General features: G+C 32.2%; 1 protein-coding gene across 1 annotated transcript in view; it reads right to left on the reverse strand.

Annotated features, from left to right (window-relative positions):
- The window catches only part of ELP4 (elongator acetyltransferase complex subunit 4), a 182,598-nt gene that overhangs the window by 111,028 nt on the left and 50,432 nt on the right, over positions 1 to 21,138 (reverse strand). Inside the window, exon 7 of the mRNA XM_004682956.2 lies at positions 15,403 to 15,591. Within this exon, the coding sequence (XP_004683013.1) occupies positions 15,403 to 15,591 (189 nt within the window). The remainder of the gene's footprint in view (positions 1 to 15,402; positions 15,592 to 21,138) is intronic.

Here is a 21,138-nt window from a genome sequence, read left to right on the forward strand (position 1 = left end):
TTTCTCTTCCAACATAACCAATAATATTGCTAAATAATGAATTGTAAAAAACAACATTTCAAGTAGCAAAGTTCTAAGATACCCATAATTTCAAGGCTATATAAATAAAATCATCAAAATTATAATCATTAAATACCCTGTAGATTTGCCTTATTTAATGAAAATTCTGTAATTTTTTTTAGTCCTTGATAGGAGTGGGTGAGAAAAATGTTTATATATGAGAACATCTTACAAATTTTTTACAATAAAGATCTAGATAAGTTGAAAAATTATAAAATTTTATAATATTGAAACTCATTTTATACACTGGTAATGTCTACTAATTTATAAATAATTTTAAAAAGGGATGGGAAATGTAAGACAATTAAGAAAATTTATCAGCTTGATGCTATATTCCCTGTTATAGAAAAGTCCATATATAATCAAAGATGTTCCCTTTCTGAAAATGTGATTGACTACTGAGACTGCTGGAATTACAATTTCTTAAATCTTTTTATAAAAATTGGGTAAGAATGAGAAATAAAAGAAGGCTGATCAGTATTACCTGCCTCAGTATGAAATACATAGTTAGCCTCTGACACTAAACATTATGCTGCAGTGCCTGGTTAAGACACACTAAGGGGAGTATTTGAAACATCTCCCTAAGGAGATATGAGTGTTGCATAAAGAATGCTTCAGTCACTGAATCAATATTCTTTAAAGGAACTAGTAAAAATAATTATATTTAATTGTCTTTAATACTTTCAATCATGTGAACACCAAGTATAGAAGAACAAACAATTTGGAAATGCCTGTTTTTTTCCCCCTAAGGTAATTTTTCATTCAATGGTGAGAAAATAATCCAGATTGATTCCTTATTTTCAGTTCTATGCCACAGGGGATGGTCCTACTCCATGAAAAACAGGGGTTTCAGAGGCCCTAAACACGTTCCTCCCAATATTTCTTTAGCCAAAGACCATTATATCAAACTCATCCAGGTTGGGTTTCAGCCAGTTATTCTTCACCCAAACAAAAATGTCTGCCAGACATTCCAACAGCTGGGAGACAGTTCACAATGAGTCAACTTGAAAATGATTCATTGTGCTGAGTACTGAACAATGTTAGGGTGGGGGTGGGGTGTGGCTGGTTTGCGTTATAGAGGGTGAGAACAAGTGGGAGATGAGGAATAACCATGTGGTTCTGCCATTAAGAAGAATCTTAGATAACAACCAGCAGGCTCCTATCATTTCATTTTTAGGATAAACTCAACTGGGAAGAGTACTCCTGTTGTGGACCCTCAGATGAACAAGCATTTATAAAGACTACTGACAATATTTCTTAATCAAAAAGGTCAGATTTCCTTTTATCTATAAGTAGACTAAGTCTATGTATCTAAGTATCTGAATCTAAAATGATAAAAGCCAACTTTTGTTAGAATGCAATTATTCAGGATTTCAATGAATAAGCCAAGGCTTTCTCAATTATATGTGTATCAGACATTGTAAGTCTTAAGGATGAGATTAACCCTATATTCTATTAGTATGTAAGCAAGGACCTGTTTGTTTGAATAACCAATCTGACCTTTCTTTGTTTCAAGGAGTGTTTCTTTCCTTAAAATTTACAAGTCTTTGTAAATATTATAGACCCTTTAATGGCAATTTGTGAGAGATTTAAAAAATTATTTTCTTTGCAGAGGAAAACTAATAAATTCCAAATATAAGAAATGTGCATAGCCTAGATTTCAGAATCTTGCAACTCCTTCGTGCATTTCATTTAGTGTTTCTAAGTTCTATGGCTTTACATCACTTACCTTATAACCTACATTCTATTTTTAAAATCTTCATGAGGATGAGAAAAGAATAAACTGTTTATTATGAAATAAATTATACTTAGCAGTGACCTTACTACTTTCTGCACAGTAGTTTTTGTAAATAGTTTATGTAATGTGGCAAGCCAGACTGTGAAAGCTGTACAGGTATCTGAAAAATGCCTACAGAATAAAAAACACTAGAAATTACACATGCACACACTTCTGTATATGAATAACACTTCAGTTCAGTGAAGATCTTCCTTTTAATTTTTTTAGTTAATTGTAGGGGCATAACAGATAATCTGGGCAGTAAGTGTACAAATATACTTTTTTAAGTTAAAGTAGTAGTATATATACTTTTCTATCTCCAAAAGTAGTCTATTGATGTAATCATAACTTAAAACCTCTGTAGTCAAACAGTATTTCAGACCATAATATTAACACTAAATAGCCTTCTAGACAAAGTTAGGTGAATTTAAGTATAAGGTTCTAAAACGAACAGCTTTTTAAAAATCCTATTAGCATATCATCACGATTTTCTTTAGGAGGAATGCAATATTGCTTCAGATAGCTTCTGTAAAATAATCTGAGCAGAAGCACTGAGACTGGAAGTTCTACAATCTATTTTTAATAGACTCTAAGTGTTTTTATTTTAATAGCCAAGGTGTAGAATCTCTTTGCTTTATAGTATACATGCAGTTGTAAATGGAGAGGTAAAGTTAGTTGTCCATCAATTACAGAACATAAATTTTAAGTAAGTTTTGTGTTTGAAGTTACATTATAGTTTCCAATAAGAACCATTTGAGTGAAGATATTTGGGATTCACCAGTATGAGTAAATTAATGGTTACAGTGTATGCATGGCATGATGACATAACCCAAGAATATACAATGATACTACCACCCCTGCTCCTTGCCCATCTGGATATAAAAATCTAAGATGGCTCAAAAATCCTTCTTATACTACACAAATCTCCCTTCACTCCAGGGTGAAAGTTGTCATCAGCTCTGGAGAGTAGCCAAGACATGACTAGGAGGAAAGCCAGAAGAGAAGAGAGCCAGTGTCCAGGAGTTTTAAGAGTTTGCTGGCAGTCTCAAATAGCATTGTATTAAGTTGCATAAAAGGCTCTTAAAACTTTCTATTGCAGTATAATTCCTAATTAATATTTAAATTCAAATGATGTCAAATGCTGTTGCAAATAAAAAAGGCAAATCAGATTGTCCAGTTGGCTAACTTTGTACTCCAATTTTAATTTCACAAAAAACCTCAGAGGTTTTGTTTTGACTGTTCCTTGTTTGGTTTCATTAAATGTTTCCTGCTTGCTTTCACAGAATGGTAACCTCTTTTTATTAGGATATATCAAATCCATTAAGTGGATTTTAAATAATTTAACGATCCTTTCCAAATCAAAGCTCATAGTCAAAACTATGGGCATTGTGAATAGATAAAAATACAACTACTGCTATAAGGAACTTCCTCCATTTTCTAATAAAAATAGTTGAAATACCTATTTAGAGTAACCAAGTAATAATTAAAATATCTCAAACTTTGAGAGCTTCTTTACTTTCTTGGATCTTACTACTTCAGTAATAAAAGCAACAGTTTGTACTGATACAAAGTATATTTCCAGGGAAGATTTTACCAAGAAAATACAACGTAATTATTAACTAATCATCTGTAATTATTCAAAAACTTTAAACAAGTAAACCAATTGATACAAAGCATTTCTGCAATGCCTCCAATATTTCTGGCATTACTCAATATACATTAAGAGAGCAAACATAATACGAAGGGAAGAGCTTCCATTTGATTATGACTCATATATATGAGACCTGGGACTACAACCTCACAAAGTACCAAAAAGTTAAAGAAATATACGACATGAGTTATACTGGGCATGGGTTACTATACCAGTATACCCATGAGTTATACTGGGCATGGGTTACTATACCAGTAAAGCAATTGTGGTTTACTCTATAGCTCAAGTTACAACATGTTATAAAAAAATCATATTCATAGTATGCAAATACATTAGAACTATCACATTTCTTTGACCATAATCCAAACAATAAAGTTGGATAAAAACTAAATCTAGGGATACTTAATGATGTACTTATTTTTCGGTGTTTATTATTGCCTGTGTTTTAAAGAGATCAAGACTGTAAGATAATAAAATTAATTATACTAAGTAAATAACCTTTTATAAGCCTCCCCCAACCTTCTCCAGAGCTTTCATGGTTTAGATTTTTACTTTGTTTAAAAAATTTGATAGTGAGGAACATAATTCTGTTCATAATTATTTTGATCTTAAGAAAGAATAGTTTTATCAGATGAAAATACTAATACCTATACTAAATTAACAAAGGTATAATTTAAATCTTAGATTAATAATGAATCTTAAACTCACATAGGAAATTTTAAAATATAAAGACACTTCTGCAAATAAAAATAATTCTAAGTACTCTCAGCATCAGATGCTAATAAAACAAATAAACAAACATATTTTGTCTCTTTTTACTAATGATTGAAGCATATTCACAAAGGATCATCATGGTAAATATACTTAACCTCAGGGCAACAGAAATTGCTGAGTAAGTTGCCAAATTTTAATAGGAATAAGCAATGGATCCACATTTTTTGTGTTTTCTCTTTGACTAGATAGTTGGTATTCTATATTTTGGTATGAAAACATTGGTTCTTTAAAATTGAATCACTTTTCTTTTTAGAACATATGATGTTATTTTTAGAAATATTTACATTTACATGGCCTCAAATACTGCATGTTTTGCAAAACATTTATATCAGTTTTATTTCTTATTCCGTGGGCTATTCTCTAAAAAAATTTTAAAAACTTACAAATTCTGAAAAATTATCATTCTTTGAAAAACTGGAGAAACTCCCTTAATGAATAGATTGGACAAAATAGTGGTACGATTTTCAAAATTAATTTTAGGTATTTATATGCCACTCATCTAGTTGCATATTATGGAAATTATTCATAGCCATGTTTGTATTTTTCTTTGTTAAATATATTTTCTGGGAAACCCCCAAATCAGAAATTTGTTGTTTACCATTTATACTTGAAACCCTTAAAATACAATTCACAGATATCCAAAAGCTCATAGCCTGCATGGAAAAACAATTGCTAATATCCAAATATCAAACAGAGAATCCAGCTGATGTTTCTGATGCAGTTGTAGGTTAAAGACACTAAAGTTTAAAATCAGCTTAGAATAATCCCATATTGAGTATAAAATTATAGCCTGTCATTGGGAACAGGCTGATAGAGCCAGGTCCAGATGGGAAACTGGCTGGGAAAAAAGCTGGGGCAGGTGGGAAAATGATGGGAACCTGACGGAAGACAGGAATACTCCCTCTGCTGGCAAGGTTCTCACCTGCTTGAATTTTTAACTAATGACTGGTTTCTTTAATTATTTAAAATTTAACTAATAAATTATGTAAGATGTCCCTTCTTTAGTTGGCTGTTCTGTGTTTGCACATTTTCAAACTCATGGTATCCTATGTTTTTATTAGATTAATTTGTTAGAAATTTAAGGCTCCAATGTTTCACTAGGAGGTCCAATTATTTATCTTGTAATTTAATCACATCATAAGCAAATGTGACACTGCCTTTGTGATATAAGATGCTTAAAAATTAAGAATGAATTTGATTTATATTTGTCTCTCTTCTCTCTCTCTCTCTACATATATATACTTTTATATATGTATATATATACATTCTGGAGGGAAAAAAAACCTCATGGTCCATAGACTTTACAACCTCTTTCTTGGGTTCTGCATAATGCCCCATAATGAAATACTATAGAAATGAACCATATAAATCAACTATACAGGGAACAAGGAAACAGCATGTCACAGCAAAACAGCATAGATGTACAGCGCCAAACCTATCTGATAATCTAATGATCTGAGTTTACAGATATTATGTACTAATATGTAAGAAATTAAGAACAAATGTTTACACAAAAAATGTGTTAAATTTTACAGAAAAAATTATTCAATATTTGATTTTCAATGTAAGTTAATAGCTGCAGCAAGAACATTTAGTAAAAATCTGTTCTAAGATTTTGGCCTACAACCAGAAGCTCCCAGAACAGGAGGGATCAGCTTTTTCACCCACTGTTCTCATCTGAATCCTGGCTTAAAAGCTATTCCAGCTCCCAGCTTTCCAGAAGGCTCCATCCCAGGAATCCCTGCCTGCCATTTGGTTTGCTGATTTTAATCTCTCAGGACTTTCTTACAGTGGCTGTACTATGCTGAACTGGCACTTGTCTCTAGAAGTGAGTTATTATTAAACCTGTAGGTCAATTGTGGCACTAACAACTCTTTGGAAGCTTTCAGCCACAGTGTACAATTTGCTAGTCTAATTAAATATTAATTCTAAGTGTTACATTTTGTGGCTAAGAGCTTTTATTTTCCATCATCAGTCTGGAAGAGAAAGAGGTTACAAGGCTAATTTAATCTCTCTCCTTGTCCTCCCCAACATTAAAGATTAACTACATAGGGTGTGAAAACATTATTAAAGAAGCAGGAACTCTTTATATAGTAATAATAATGTAATTAATAGCAAAGGGCTAAAACATAATGTTAGGATATAAGATATGACCTGGTTCTTAAACAGTTTTAAATCATAATTAGTTACAAGCATGTTTTATCTTAACATTAAAGAATAAGTATCCTCCTCTTTTGAAGATAATAAAAAGATAATAATCTTTCTTTACAGGGAAGTTATATATCCAACTACATAAAAATATTCTCATAGGTATTTTCAGATCTTAGGATAGCAAAGACAAAAAACTCAGTAATTTTATTTGTAAAATAAATGCAAATTAAATACTTGTACTCCTTTTCTATACACAAAGGTAATGTACCAGAGGACAGTTTATAATAAAACCAATGCTCAAGAGCTTTCCCCTTCTATTCTTCCATCATGCTCAAGTTGACTTAGTACAGAGGCCCTCCCCACTAGTGCTCCCCAAACAGTTGTGCCCATGCCTGGACACTGGGCATTATAAAGACTATGCAGTCCAGCAGCCAAAGATTCCATATGCCCAAACAGATGACTCAATTTCCATACCGTGATGAGCTGTTTTACTATTTCTATCACTGATACAGTTGAAAATTTTGTTTCAACTGTACTTTAACAACCATCAACGGTACAAGGAACTACAGTTATCAATCACAATATGAACTATCATATTATAAAGTTATTAGAGAAAGCAAAAAAGCATTTAAAACCAAAATTTTTCTTTTTATGGATTAGTAAATATGCTTTGGTTAGGTTAGGTATAATAAAATATCTTTAAGTGATAATTCTTTTCTTTTAAAGATGCGCATGAATCTTACCGATAATTAAAAAAAATCTTGTTCTTATTTAGTTTGCATAGTAACACAAAGGCAAAATGGTACATACATTGCTACTAGTGCCCAGTATTGACAGAAATTTACAGCTAGCTTGATTTAGAAATTTCAGTCATCCTGATTAAGAAAAGTATATTAAATATATATGTATAATGCACGAAAGCTACTATTTCATTAAAAAAATTAACCAGATACAATATACAATCTGAAACAGGAGCAAAATGAACTATTAGAATTCATAAATCCCAAGCTAACATAGAAGAAATGAAAGACAGTTCTATTATTTGTTATTACATTTAAAAAAACCCCAAAGCAAAGAAAACAGATTCTTTTACAACTTAGCAGATTTACATGAAACTACCATTTTCAAAGTGTGGAATTTGACAAATAAGTTATAAAATTAAAATGAAGTTAACATAACTCAGTTGATTAAAATTTCTTAAAAAAATTCAATATGTTAATTTTTAAAAATAGCTCAGAGTAGCTGAGAAGAGATAGAAAATTAAAGGTTTTCAGTTGAAAGTTTCTTAAGGGATTCATGAAAAATTGAACCCAGAATATCAGACTTATTCTTTTATTAATTGGCAGTCTGATCAAGAGAGTAAATCTATAATTTTGGTTTTTAAGTATTCATTTTAATAAACTGTACGTAAGAAGATCATTTAAAGTAAAGTTCTCCATAATGAAATCTATTTTAAAGACTGCATTGTTCTATGACTGTAGGTGGTGGTATGCCTCTTATAATGACATCAACAATTACACTAAATTTTTTCCAAAATTTTATAGTTGTAAACTCACAAACAATTATTCTTAGTTCTTGAAAAAAGATTTCACACCGAGAGAAATTCGCAGGCGACTGGAGGCCATGTTTAATAATCCCTTATCAGTGGTTAGTTCTAAAGCAGTTCATTGCTTGACTTCAGAATTTAACTGGTAACATCACACAGCATGTGAAAAGTTTTTGGATGTGGATAGGTTTGTTTTGAATTTCTTTACATTGAAACATTCTGTATCATTCAAGTTAGTAGGTCCAAAGTTTCAATATATTAATATTGTAGATTAATTTGAAAATATACCAATTATAATAGCACATGGAAAAAAACCTCATTTAATTTTCAAACAACATATCATTATAACAAGGCCCCTGTTTCTTCTGTACTTCTTCAGAAAATGAATTTTCTTTGGTATAAGCTAACATACTGGTGTCAGTTTTCTCCAATAAGATATCTGAAAACAAATCCAAATAAATCAAATTGTTAAAAAAGTAGTTATATGATAAATTAGTAAGGCTATTAATTGATAAAGTGGTGATGGTGATCAGTAAACATTTTATAGGCTACTTTTAAATCTGAAATCTTTTCTGAATAAAAAGAATCTAAATATATTACCAAGAAATGTTTTATAAGCAAGTACATTAAATGCTGGCAATACTTAGGCTGATTTTAGAATGAGAAAATGTTATGTATTTTATCATCAAAAATGTCAAAGATATTTTCATTCAAGTATCAATATAGCTAATGAGAAATGTATTAGACTTTCATTTAGAAATTCCTTAGTTATAGATTATGACAGCTTATCTAGATTAGCAATTAGTAAAAAGTAAAATTTCTTTTTTGAAAGGAGAGGTGTGAAAACATATAGAAAAACAATCTTACCTATTTTAATTGCAATTCTAAGTGTTTCAATATTTCCTGGTAATTTTAGGTAAAAGTGCTTATAATCCATAGAATATTCAAATCAATCCCTTACTGATTGTGTAAGTAAAAAATGACACTAAGTTTTAATTTCTATAAAGAAATATATGATATTATCAGTCAACGCTATACTTAAGTACCTGTCACTGGGAATTGAAAAGAAAATTAAATTAAAAACCACAAAATTAAAGTGAATACAGAAGGCACTTAATTTGGAGGTAGGTAACAATTTGTACGGAGAGTAAACTAGTTTCTATTTATAAGAAAAAAAAGTCTCATACCTTGCTAGACATGGAAATCAAATTGTACCTTAAAATGGGTTTAAAGTTATTTTGTGAAAAAAATTATTACAAAGTTTCTAAGGTTGCACACACATTTCTACTTCTAACAGTAAATGGGGAAAAAAGCAGCAAAACGTTCAATCTAGTTGGAACGATATAGAAACCTACAGTTTTTAGAAGTTGAAATAATATTCTCATGCTTAAGATAATATATATAGGGTTTTAGTTATTTTTCTTAGATGTATTTTTTTTTTCCAGTCCATGACAACCTTCACTCGACAGCAGAGTTTTGAACAGTTGAGTTGTGAGAATGTGAGCAGCTGCTGTGATTATAACTAAAGGTCTGTCTACTGCTTGAGTCTGAGAGACCACATGTTCGGCTGTCCTCTCATCTTGCCATCCTCACCAATTAACTGTTAACATGGAGGGCTGTACACATGCTCTTGGGGGCTCTTTAACAGGCTTCTTGGCGAGTGGAACAACTACACAGCAGGGATCTGGGAACTGAGTAATGCCGGAGTATTGGGGGGGGGGGGGGGGAACGTCCGCAGCTCTGCTCTTTCTAACGACACTTTACTCCATAGTTCAGCATGTAACGAACTCTATATTTAGCTTAGCCATTTTCACATACATTTTTAATACAATGTCTTTGGACTGAATAAAACTATAATCTAGCAAGAGACACTATGAGTTATCCTATTACTTACAGCAATCTTGCTTTAGGCATTCAAAAATATATTTGATGGCTAATTTTAGTATTAACAAATATTAGAACTTATTTTTATAAATGTTTCTAAGTATGCTTGTTATCTTTTCCTCTGTTGTTATGGATATTCTTTAACCCAAAGGAAATTAAAAAAAATTCCAAGTTCAAAGTTGTGAGATTGAACTGAAAATATTTCAAATGTAAACAAACACAATTCTTTTCTACTCTACTTGCAAATGTCTTGTAAGTGAAAATCAATTTTGAATCTATGTCATTATTTTCCCTATTTTAACTTTTTCCCCTCTTTGCAATTTCCTTAACTATGTGTTCCTTCACTACAATGAAATTAAACATGGGAAGCTTGCCAAAAGTACAATAAAGGGTAACTAATCATTACTGTACAAGTCTGACAGAATGCTAATAACTAAAGTAAGAACACTGATTGGCTGTTTTTCCAATCTCAGAGATATAGATACTTTATATATTTTTATTCTGGTATTGCTTTTTCAAGTAAAGATATTGCAATTCTCTTATCTATAGATATTTAATTATATGACAAAATTTTCACAGATATAAAACTATATTTCTATTTCCTGTCAGAAACCACGCTTATCAAATTCCAAGCTTAAATGTCCAAATACTCACACACTAATTTTCTGCTCTATTCACATTATCTTTTACATTGCTGGAAAAGCTAAATGAAGATAGGGATCTTGTTTGTCTTGACTCTTTCCCTCTGAGTGCCTAGAACAGTGTCTGCAATGAATAATTTCTGAATAAATGAACAAACTAAATTACTGAATCTAAATGAGTTAAGAGTATTCAAGGAGAGCACTGGTTATAGGGGAAAGTTGTTGTGTGATTTTTCAAAAAAGTGTTGTTACAACAAGGTGATGTCAGTAAGACTTAGCCGGCCAGCTGACCTCATCCATGCCTCTTGGTCTCAGGCCTAACCTGCGAGAAGACCCCTATCAGCACCTTTCATAAAAACTGGCTAAAGGCTGAAAACTTTTCATTGCGTTGATGGACTTGTACACCTTGTTTCTTATAGCTTGATCTCTATCAATTTTGGAGGTCTATTTAAATAGTAATAATGTAGGTGACAACTGCTAACACATACAGAGTACCTACTCTGTGTCAGCACTGTGTGAGTGCATGTGAGTCCTGAACCTCTGATTTTCTGCAGGTAAAGAAGCTGAGGCTGAGAATTGACTGAAACTACATAACTAATTGGATCCATTTGCCTCCAAAGCTCAGGTCCTTTGAATGCAACTCTGTGTGGTCTGATACTTAATTTTTACTGCACTACTTTTATTGAATAAGCAGCATAGCATGATGGCTAGGAGTTTGGTAACTGGAGGAGGACTCCTTAGATCTAAATCCTACCATTTATTGGCTGTGTGATCTTGGGAAAGTCCCTTCAGGTTTTTGTCCCTTGTTACCTCATGTGTCAAATGGAGATGCTGATATACCAACCATATAGGGTATGAGGAAGATCAAATAAGTTAGCATTTAAAAAGAGCTTAGGACAACAATTGGATGTAGAACCCCTGAATTTTATTAAATAAACTCATAGTCCCCTGTTTTTGTGGATTCATTTTTCCTATATTAAATTTGTAAGCATGTGCTTACAGTTCTGTCTTAGACTGAACATTGTATTTTTTCATTGCCAGCATTTAAAATTATTAAGTTTTCCACACTTTCATAAAAATTCTGACATAAAAAGAAATATGTGGTCAGATATCAAGTTCAAAGAGCAAAGGAATAATTCTTCCTAAGCTCAATGAATCTCAGAGTCAGAGGAACACTACATGACAGCTACTTAAAATTGTCTAGGGATGAGACTGAAAAATTGGAAAATTTATCTGAGTTTTACATTCTTAGAAAAGACATTCTATTTTAAGGAAAGACCTTAAATCTTGGTCATATTGTGTACTTTTAACCCATTACCAGTCTTACCCTACTTTCTTGTTTTCATTTCAAATTAATCTCATTGTCAGTATATTAAAGAAAATAAACTGTATCTCTTCCAGTCATATGAGGTATCATATAAGGTATCACATATATCTCAAATCACCAAAATTCAAACATCGCTTTATGTTCAGGTATCCAATCCATCTTATCATTTCACTCATTACTAATCGGATAGAATGACCAGAGGTCATCTCATACCACCACTGTTCCTTTACCCTGTGGGTCGAGGACTTCCTCTGTCACAAGCATTCACAACAGATTTTGAGTCTCTTCTCTAAATAATAAAGGTAACCACCATGAAAATGGCTTTTCAAATTTTTTTCTTTCTTTTCATAAAAATTATTTAATAACTATTTGCAGTGATTCCTTGGGAAAAGTAAATTACATATTTGTATATTAATTTCTTAATTGTTTTTCTTTCTTTGCAATTCATACATAAAAAAATATGGTCTGTCTATCTTCCCTGTTTGGAATGGAAGGTTTCTAAAAAAACCTGTACACAGTCTAAGCTGTCAAAATCTTTACAATGACAGGTTTCTTTCAAAATACAAAATAATAGTAATATTTAGTCTAGAAGTTTTTTTCTGAAGGGCAAGTTCCTACATAAAAAATAGTGAGTAATTTATGACACATAGGATGTACTATAATAGAGAGAAAGAGCACAAATTTTAGAGTTAAAGAGTATGAGTTTGACTCCAAATTTAAATGTAGATTACTATGCAGAATCATTTAAATTAATTCTGTGTAATTCTTGCAACTGGCATCACATCTATCATGCATAGTTTTTAATGATGACAGGGGCATTATACAACCTAATAGTGAAGATGATGGAGTTTGGATTGAGGGAAAGACACGAACAACACTAATGGCTAAGTCACATTAACTGTGTGACATTGTGAAAACAGAATTTAAAATGATCTGTTTTATAGGGAATGATTTATTGTATAAGAATCCACTGAAGAATCTAGAACATAATGCTTGTAAAGAGCTGGGCATGTAGTGGTAAGGAAGAGTTGTAGTAATGGCATAGTTGTAGTGATAGAATGAATATCAATATTTCCACCAATATCTGAAAAGCTTGTTGAGATTTAGTCATTATCATAGTCTAGAAGATCATAATATCTAAGCAAACTATGACTAAAATATTAACTTTATAATATCATAACATCAGTAAAATGCACACAATAAAGGTATATATGCAAGTTTTAAGATGATTAGAGAATGGAATTTCCCAGTGATATTTGTGTACTTTTAAACTTATAATGACTTAGGTTCAACCATGATCTATTGAAGGCCTTTAAGGGAAAAATAAGTGAACTTCTTCTGACTCTTAAAAATAAATTCTATAGGAGAAAGGGTCATTTCTCATTGTGTTAAACTTCTTAGTCACTGACTTGAAGTATACTTTACATACTGTATATACTTAATGTAACTTAACGATATTTTCATAAATTTCCCATTTATAGATGGGGTTTGAGTATGTTAGAAAAAGATTCTAAAATCGCACAAATTTATAACAGATTTTAGCAGTTTCAACAAATAGCTACTGGAAATAATTTTTAGATAAAAATCAACTTTCATGTAATTAATCTTTATTATTCATTTACTAATGTATCCAACAGTATTGAACTGTTCATTATTAACATCTACAACATGCCTACATACCTGTGCTAGGAAATTTTATTTTGCTTGACTTCTTTAACCAAAACAACATTCCACACAGGATTGAATAAAGAAGCCAATATTAGAACTCATTTGTTTTCTATTAAGGAAAAGTGGCAAAGTATGTTACTCTTCTAATTTTACTTTTTTGGGGAAAATCATTATTTTTAAATATCATTAAATTATTTACTATTATAGTTGAATTCATAATTAAATATTTAAAAATGTCTTAGGTTTAGTTTCTGATATGGTAAGCAACAATAGTGATAATTCAAATGAATTAAGGAGGTACTTTGAGACCTTCCCGACTTTTTTTTAAGTATTTATTTATTTATGCATAATGAAATGAGGTACAGCCAGAGGTGCAGGGGCTGTGAGAGGATTCACCAGAAACAGGCAGAGAGACCAAGTACACTACTGTGGGGAGCAGTAGGTGAAACAGGAGAGGTCTGTCCCACCATGTGGATCACTTCTGGGGAAGGGGATCGAACTCTACTGAAGCTGCCACTGCTGGGCTTAGCGCCACAGTGGAGGGCCCCGCTCTATGTTTTAAGCTCATAAAGAAGTTCTGAGATGAAAAAATCTGATTCAGTGGACTGAAGTTCTGATGTGGTAGCTTCATAATGCCACTCTCAAATTTACCAATTTTTTTATAAAACTCATCTTTTTATATCTTTTTATTGAGATATAATTCACATACTATACAAGTTATCCATTAAAAGTGCATACCCATTAAGAAAATTAGAAAAATAAGTTTAAGAGTAAGCCTCGGCCCTCCCTGGTGGCGCAGCGGGTTAAAGCACAGCACTAAGAAGCTAAAGCCACTTCCCCATGAGTTTGATTCCTGCCTGCCCTGGAGGCGACCACATGGCGTGGCAGACCTCTCCTGACACGCCCGCTGCTCACCTCAGCAGTGTACTTTGTCGATCTGCCTGTTCTGCTCTCCACTCTGTCTCTGGTGAAGCCTCTCGCTACCCCTGTACCTCTGGTCTATACCCCAGTTCTGTATGCATAAATAAATAAATCTTTAAAAAAAAAAAGAGTAAGCCTCTATAATCATGCTTTTTTTACATTTTTATTTAAATTAAAAAAAAGTAAAGTGTACATCTACAGATATGTGTGACCCTCACTATAGCTAATATTGGAATATTGTATCGTCCCCCCCCACAAAAAACATTTTCATATTCCCTTTGGCACCCAGCTTTTCCTGTCTCTCCATAACCCTGAAGTCCTTTATAAACACTATCTACTTTCTGTCTATACCTCTGTTCAAGATTTTAATATTAATTAGTTGATAAGTTATTTTCTGATAAATTCTCTTATTTAACATACTATTTTCAAGGTTCATGTATGTTGTAGGAAGGATCAAAACGTTATCTTTAGTCGTATTCCACTGTGTGTATCTATGTACGATATCTACATATATAGGGCACCTATGTCTACACAGACAAATGACATATACATATATGCCACATTTGTTTTATCTATTAGTCTGGTGATAAATTGCTTCTACATTTTAGTGATTGTGGCTAATGCTGCTATTGACATGTGTATAAATCTCTTTTCAATATCTACATTCAGATCAGCTTCATGATTCAATGAAAAAATATCACAGTAATAAACAACCTCACATGACAATGACATTAGCAAGTTTACAATAAATTAAAGATAAAAATAAGGAAATTAGTAAAGGTGAACTTACCATATATTCACTGCATATTAAAACCACAAATACATAAGAACTTTATAATCTAATTTTTCAAACATCTTTTTGCTCCGCATTTCAAGCACTTGAAAAGCCCTTTTACCCATATGGCATATGAAAATTATTAATCAGACTCATCTGCATTTATATCTTGATCCTCATTATGCACCACTACTAGTTAGAGGAAAGTAGTTATGGAGAGTTTTTACCTGGATAAGGTGAGTTGGCATTGTGATGATACAGGCTGACAGAGAGGTTCGTAGGAGACCACGGAGAATGTAGAGGAACTTCATTAGATTGTGACTGCTGTCACAGTTTTCTGTACAGCAAATGTCATCCCCCCACAAAGGTGAACCAAGACTCTGGATTCCTATTCTTAAGATGTTTTTCTGCTTTTTCTAAAGGAAAGAAAGAGGGAGGTAAGCAGATTAAATCTCCTTAACAAATAGGATAACTCCTTTTAGTGAACTATAAATTGCTCAATATTTCTCATATAATTCTATAATGTGCACTGCCTTTTATTAGTTTGAAAGATACCTAAAAATGCACAATTTGGCTTTACATTGTACACTTGCTTCTACTTCTTCTTGAAGTTACTTTTACAATAATCTGCACTTAACACTTATCATGAAACTTCACAGGTAAGTATTTACAACCTGAGTCTACTGACTTTAAGATCATAATAGTGATAGATATTTCTTGGGAAAAGAGATTTAAAAACCATTAAATAGGAACACTGTAGAGGATTATTGGTGTTTTGGTAATTAACATGGTGTGAAACATACTTTTATAAAGGTTTGAATTCATAATCCCTAAAATAAATATACTGATGCAAACCAACTTTACCTCAATAAATGTAATTGGAAAATAAAGTATAATGTAAGTTAAAAGAAAAGGGGAAGAATAACACCATTAAACAAAACTTACAATGGCTGTTAATAAATGTTTGTCAGTAGATGTGTTAATTATAAATTCTATTTTGGGGATATTCTCACTTAACAAAATTTTTGTTTTCCATATATAGCCATAATATTTCCTGGTAAAACAGAATAAACACTATTAGAATTTTTTTTTTTAAAGATTAGTTTTCTTTAGATCTGGGGTGGAGGCCAAAGGTGGAGGGTTGTGAGAAGATTTACCTGGGACAGAGTGGGGAGCAGAACAGGGGGATGACTGAAAAACGCTACAGAGGGGAGCAGCAGGAGAGACAGGAGCAGTGTGCTGTGTGCCATGTGTTAGTTCCCTGGTGGGGATCGAACTTGTGAGTATAGTGGCTGCCCACAGCTTCATAGTACTGATTCTTAACCCCTTGTGACATCAGGGAAGCCTCCACTAATACAATTCTAATGGGAAAATAAAATTTATCTCCTGAAACAAAGACTTGGAAATATGTGCTCTTATATATATAATTTCTGATTAAGCACGATCATAAAATTTATCACTTGGTACTGCTATGAAATACCACAAGTGAATAACACTTAACAAACTACTAATAGTTATTGCCCAACATAATAAATCTATCTTCCTGATATTATAGGTTTGAAATTATCTATCTTCCTGATACCACAGGCTTGAAATCTGAATCCATGTAATCCTTTTCAAGGAGAAGGAAAAACTTGTAAGGGACAGTAATTAGTAAAATGAATAAGGTAGAAACTTAGAGCCTAGGCTATGGAACTAATGTAGATGCATGATTCTGAGCAAGACATACACATTACTTAGGTCTTAATTTTCTCATCTCTAAGAAAAAAATAGATATAGAATTTTAAGTCAATGCTAGCTAAATAAAAAATGAAACTTAAAAACCAGAACACAACACATGGTTTATGACACTACAGAATTCTTCAAATTTATAAAAGAATATAACAGCCTGAATAAAATGATCAACATGAGATTCGAAAAGAGGCATTTAGTCTAAGGACATTTGAAACAATAAAAGAAACTTCCTGACTTCAAGGACTGAAGTACTATCAATCATTTGGCACAACTTTGTTTTCTGATTTTAGGCTATGACACGCAACCACTTAAGATATTTTATGATCCTCAACAGTTCACAAAAATGTTTTTTACTTCTGCATTACTTGATTGACATGAAGTAATAAGATATAACAGAGCACAGGTTAGTATTAATCATACAATGATATATAAATTTAGACAATCCTCACCAAAATACCAACAATAATACTCTTTGAGGGAACTGAAAAAAGTTGAAATTTACAGTAAGCTATAGAAGGCCTTGTATAGCAAGAGCAATCAAGAGAACGATGAGAGAAGTGGAGACATCACATTACTTTACTAAAGCAATAGTAAGTAATATGATTTTAGAATAAAAATAGACACAGAAATCAGTGGAATAGAACTGAAAGCCCAGAATTAAAACCTCACACATACCTATACTTAATTTATGATAAAACAGCCACAACCATAAAATGGGAAAAGGGCAGTCTCTTTAAATGTGTGGTACTGGGAAAACAGAAACCCACAAGTAAAAGAATGAAGTTGGATCATTCTTAATCCCATACAAAAAATATGGGAATGAATTGTCCATTTAGCTGTAAGACTCCCAATAATAAAATATACAGCAAAAAACATTGGTAATATGTTTCATGAAATCAGTGATTAAGATGTTTTTTTTGAGACTTGATCTCTATGGCAAGGGAAATGAAAGCAAAAAAAAACCCCTAAGACTACGTCAAATAAAAAAAGCTTTTACACTGTGTAAAAAAAAAAAAAAAAAAATCTAAGTAGGGCCCTCCCTGGTGGTGCAAGGAGTTAAATGGCAGCACTGTGAAGCTATCTGCTGCCACTGCTGCATGAGTTGATACCCGACCAGGGAGCTGATCCTCCTCATCTTGTCTGCCGCTCCCCTCAGCAGTGTATCTCAGTTGATCTGCCTATTCTGCTCCCCACTCTGTCTATGGTGAGTCCTATTAGCCCCCAACACCTCTGACCTGTACCCAGTTCTTGTATATATAAATAAATAAATCTTTTAAAAAAGAAAATATAAGTAGACTAAAAAGCTATTCATCTAAATGATTTCTGTGTCTATTTTTATTCTTAAAAAAATATCCAATTAATACATGGGTAACAGATATGAATGGATAATTCACCTAAGATGATATCCAAAAGGCCAAAGATACACAGAAAAATGTTCATCTTTTTTTTTTTTTTAAAGATTTATTTATTTATTCACACAGAACTGGGATACAGGCTGGAGGTGCGGGGCAGTGAGAAGGCTCACCAGAGACAAGAGTGGGGAGCAGAACAGGCAGATCGATGAAGCACACTGCTGAGGGGAGCAGCAGGTGGGCCAGGAGAGGTAGGTCCCACCATGTGTATCACCTCTGGGGTGGGCGGGGATTGAACTCATGTGGTAGTGGTTTTAGCTTCTTAGTGCTGTGCTTTAACCCGTTGCGCCACCAGGGAGGGCCCCATTATTGCTTTTAACGAGAGATGCAGGTCAAAACCACAATGAGATGTCATCTCCCCACCTGTGAGCATGGCATATATTAATAAGACCCCAAGCAAGTGCTGGAGAGGAGTAGAGAAAAAAGCCTGTTAAACTGTTGGTGGGAGTATAAACTAGTGTAGTCATTTAAAAAACAATCTAGAGGACCTTAAAAAATGAAAAGTGGAGATACTGTAGACCCAGCAATGTCATTTTTGAGCAACTATCCAAAGAATGTAAAAGCATCAACTTAAAAATGATTTGCTCTACAATGTTTATTGTAGCACTAGGACATGGAAACAACATAATGCTCACTGATAAAAGATTGGATTAAGAAGATAAAAGTATAGCCACGCTATGGCATACTATTCAGTTTAGTAAAGAGAAAATGCTGCTATTTACTACAAAGTAGAAGGAATTTGAGGGAATTAATGTGTAGCAAAATAAGTCAGAATGGCAAATATGGAAAAACAGATGATTTGACAATGTAAAGTTCTCATAAGAAACACTGGAGGGGAAAGAGAATGGAAGAGTGGGGAAGAAAGCATTTTTTAAAAAATAAAAAATGGAAAATAAACAAAATTGGATAATAAACAGCTCAATTTATTTCTATGAGACAATTTAAAAGATTGAATCTGGTATTCTAAGTAAAATCAATACCCAAATATACATTTTTATTATGTACTTCTTAAGATATTTGAAAATCACAGCTTCAAAACAAATGAAAGTATGACAGCCATTTGTAAACCTCTCCATTTGCAATGTCTTCACAGATGTGTTACATGACTTTGTTTACTATCAATATTCATTTCTGGTAGTATATAATATTCTGTTTATTATCCTTTAAAAATGTAGGCTTTATTTCAGTGTCAGAATATGATTTTGACTCAAAAGTAACAGTTTTGAATTATTGCCTGATAAATGCATTTTTGTAGCTTCTTAAACACATCTAAAATTTCTAATATGCATAGACTTGTAACATAGTAAAGATACCATCTATAACTTAATAATACTGAAATTCATGAAACATACTTTAGTTTCAATAAAACTGGAAATTTATGTTTATGACAACTTACTACTATATTTACAATTTAAACATTCTTTATAGCAACCAAACATACACCTATTTCAACCTTGTGGCATCTCTATGAAAGTCAATAGAGAACTTCTAGTTCACAGAGCCTAACTAGTTCCAGTTTGTAGTCTAGCTATTTTCATGAAATAAAATGCTGTTTATTTAAAAATGGTGTTTTTTCATACTTCAATAGCCAAGGAAACAAACTTTTCATTCCACTCTATTAACAGCTTACTTATTAAAGGCTTTTTTGATATATGAGTGTTTAAATATGTGTGTATTGTCTTTGCTATTGTCTTTGCTTTTTTGCAATCTAAAAATTTCTTGCTCTTAAACGATGTGTCGTCATACTGCAAGAGCAGCAGCTCTGCACACAGCACCACTGGAACTGTTATGACATGCCTGTTTCCATAGCTACCACAGCGAGTGGGGAGAGGTGTCTATCAGGGACCAATTTACCTCTCCAGACGGGCACTGCCACCAAATGGAAGACATGGTGCCCATAAATCTTAGGATCAAAAATGAAGCAACAATGAGTGAAATAAAATTCTGTTAAATATCAAGACCAATCACAAAAGCTGAAATCTACATGAAAATTAAAAAAAAAACTGTGTGCTTTCCCACAGACACAACCCCCTATTAAAGTAATGATCAAAACAAATTTTAAAAATATTTATTTTGCCATGGAGAAGGTATCAAATATAGCAGTAAAATTTAATAAGAATATTTAAAAATCTATGAATTAAGAGCAAAGGTAGCTGATAATGCCAAAATATGATTTGGTCTTCTTTGTCTTCTTCAATAAAAATAATAGTGCTCTGAAAATAATTCTGCTAAGAATATAAAAGAAAGGCATATCTTCCACCAGCAATAAGCAATTAAAATCACTCAAGAATTGTGAAAGGCATGATATCAAGAAATAAAATTTCCCTTATTTTGTTTAAGTTAAATTAACCAGAACATCTTTAATAGTAAGGATTTAGAGGACATTTTTTAAAATAGAGTTACAGAGAGATAGTTGTTATAAAATATTTTAATATAGCAAATAAAAGTACATCTTTTATTCAATGAGACAATTCAAAGCACAGTGTAATAAGAAATAAAATCTTAAATTGATTTATTATTAATCATTACGTAATTAAAATTTAAGGCCTGAAAGATAGAAATATAAAAAATTTAGGTAGGAAAATGTTGCAAATTTAGGAGTGGTTTTGAAAATGTGTTATTAATTCCAGGAGCTACAAATACATATTTTAAAATAATGCTGGCAATGTATGTGTATATCATTTATGTGGCATTCACTGAGAACTTTGCTAAACTCTAAATTCACATTAACACAGTAAGATTATTTATGATCTGCATATTTATATCTTCTGTGCTTGGAAACAGCTTATTCACTGTTGATTATTCTAAGACGTTTTG

The sequence above is a fragment of the Condylura cristata genome, unplaced genomic scaffold (genome assembly GCF_000260355.1).
Source record: "Condylura cristata isolate star-nosed mole 26May11 unplaced genomic scaffold, ConCri1.0 scaffold00015, whole genome shotgun sequence".
Lineage (NCBI taxonomy): Eukaryota > Metazoa > Chordata > Mammalia > Eulipotyphla > Talpidae > Condylura > Condylura cristata.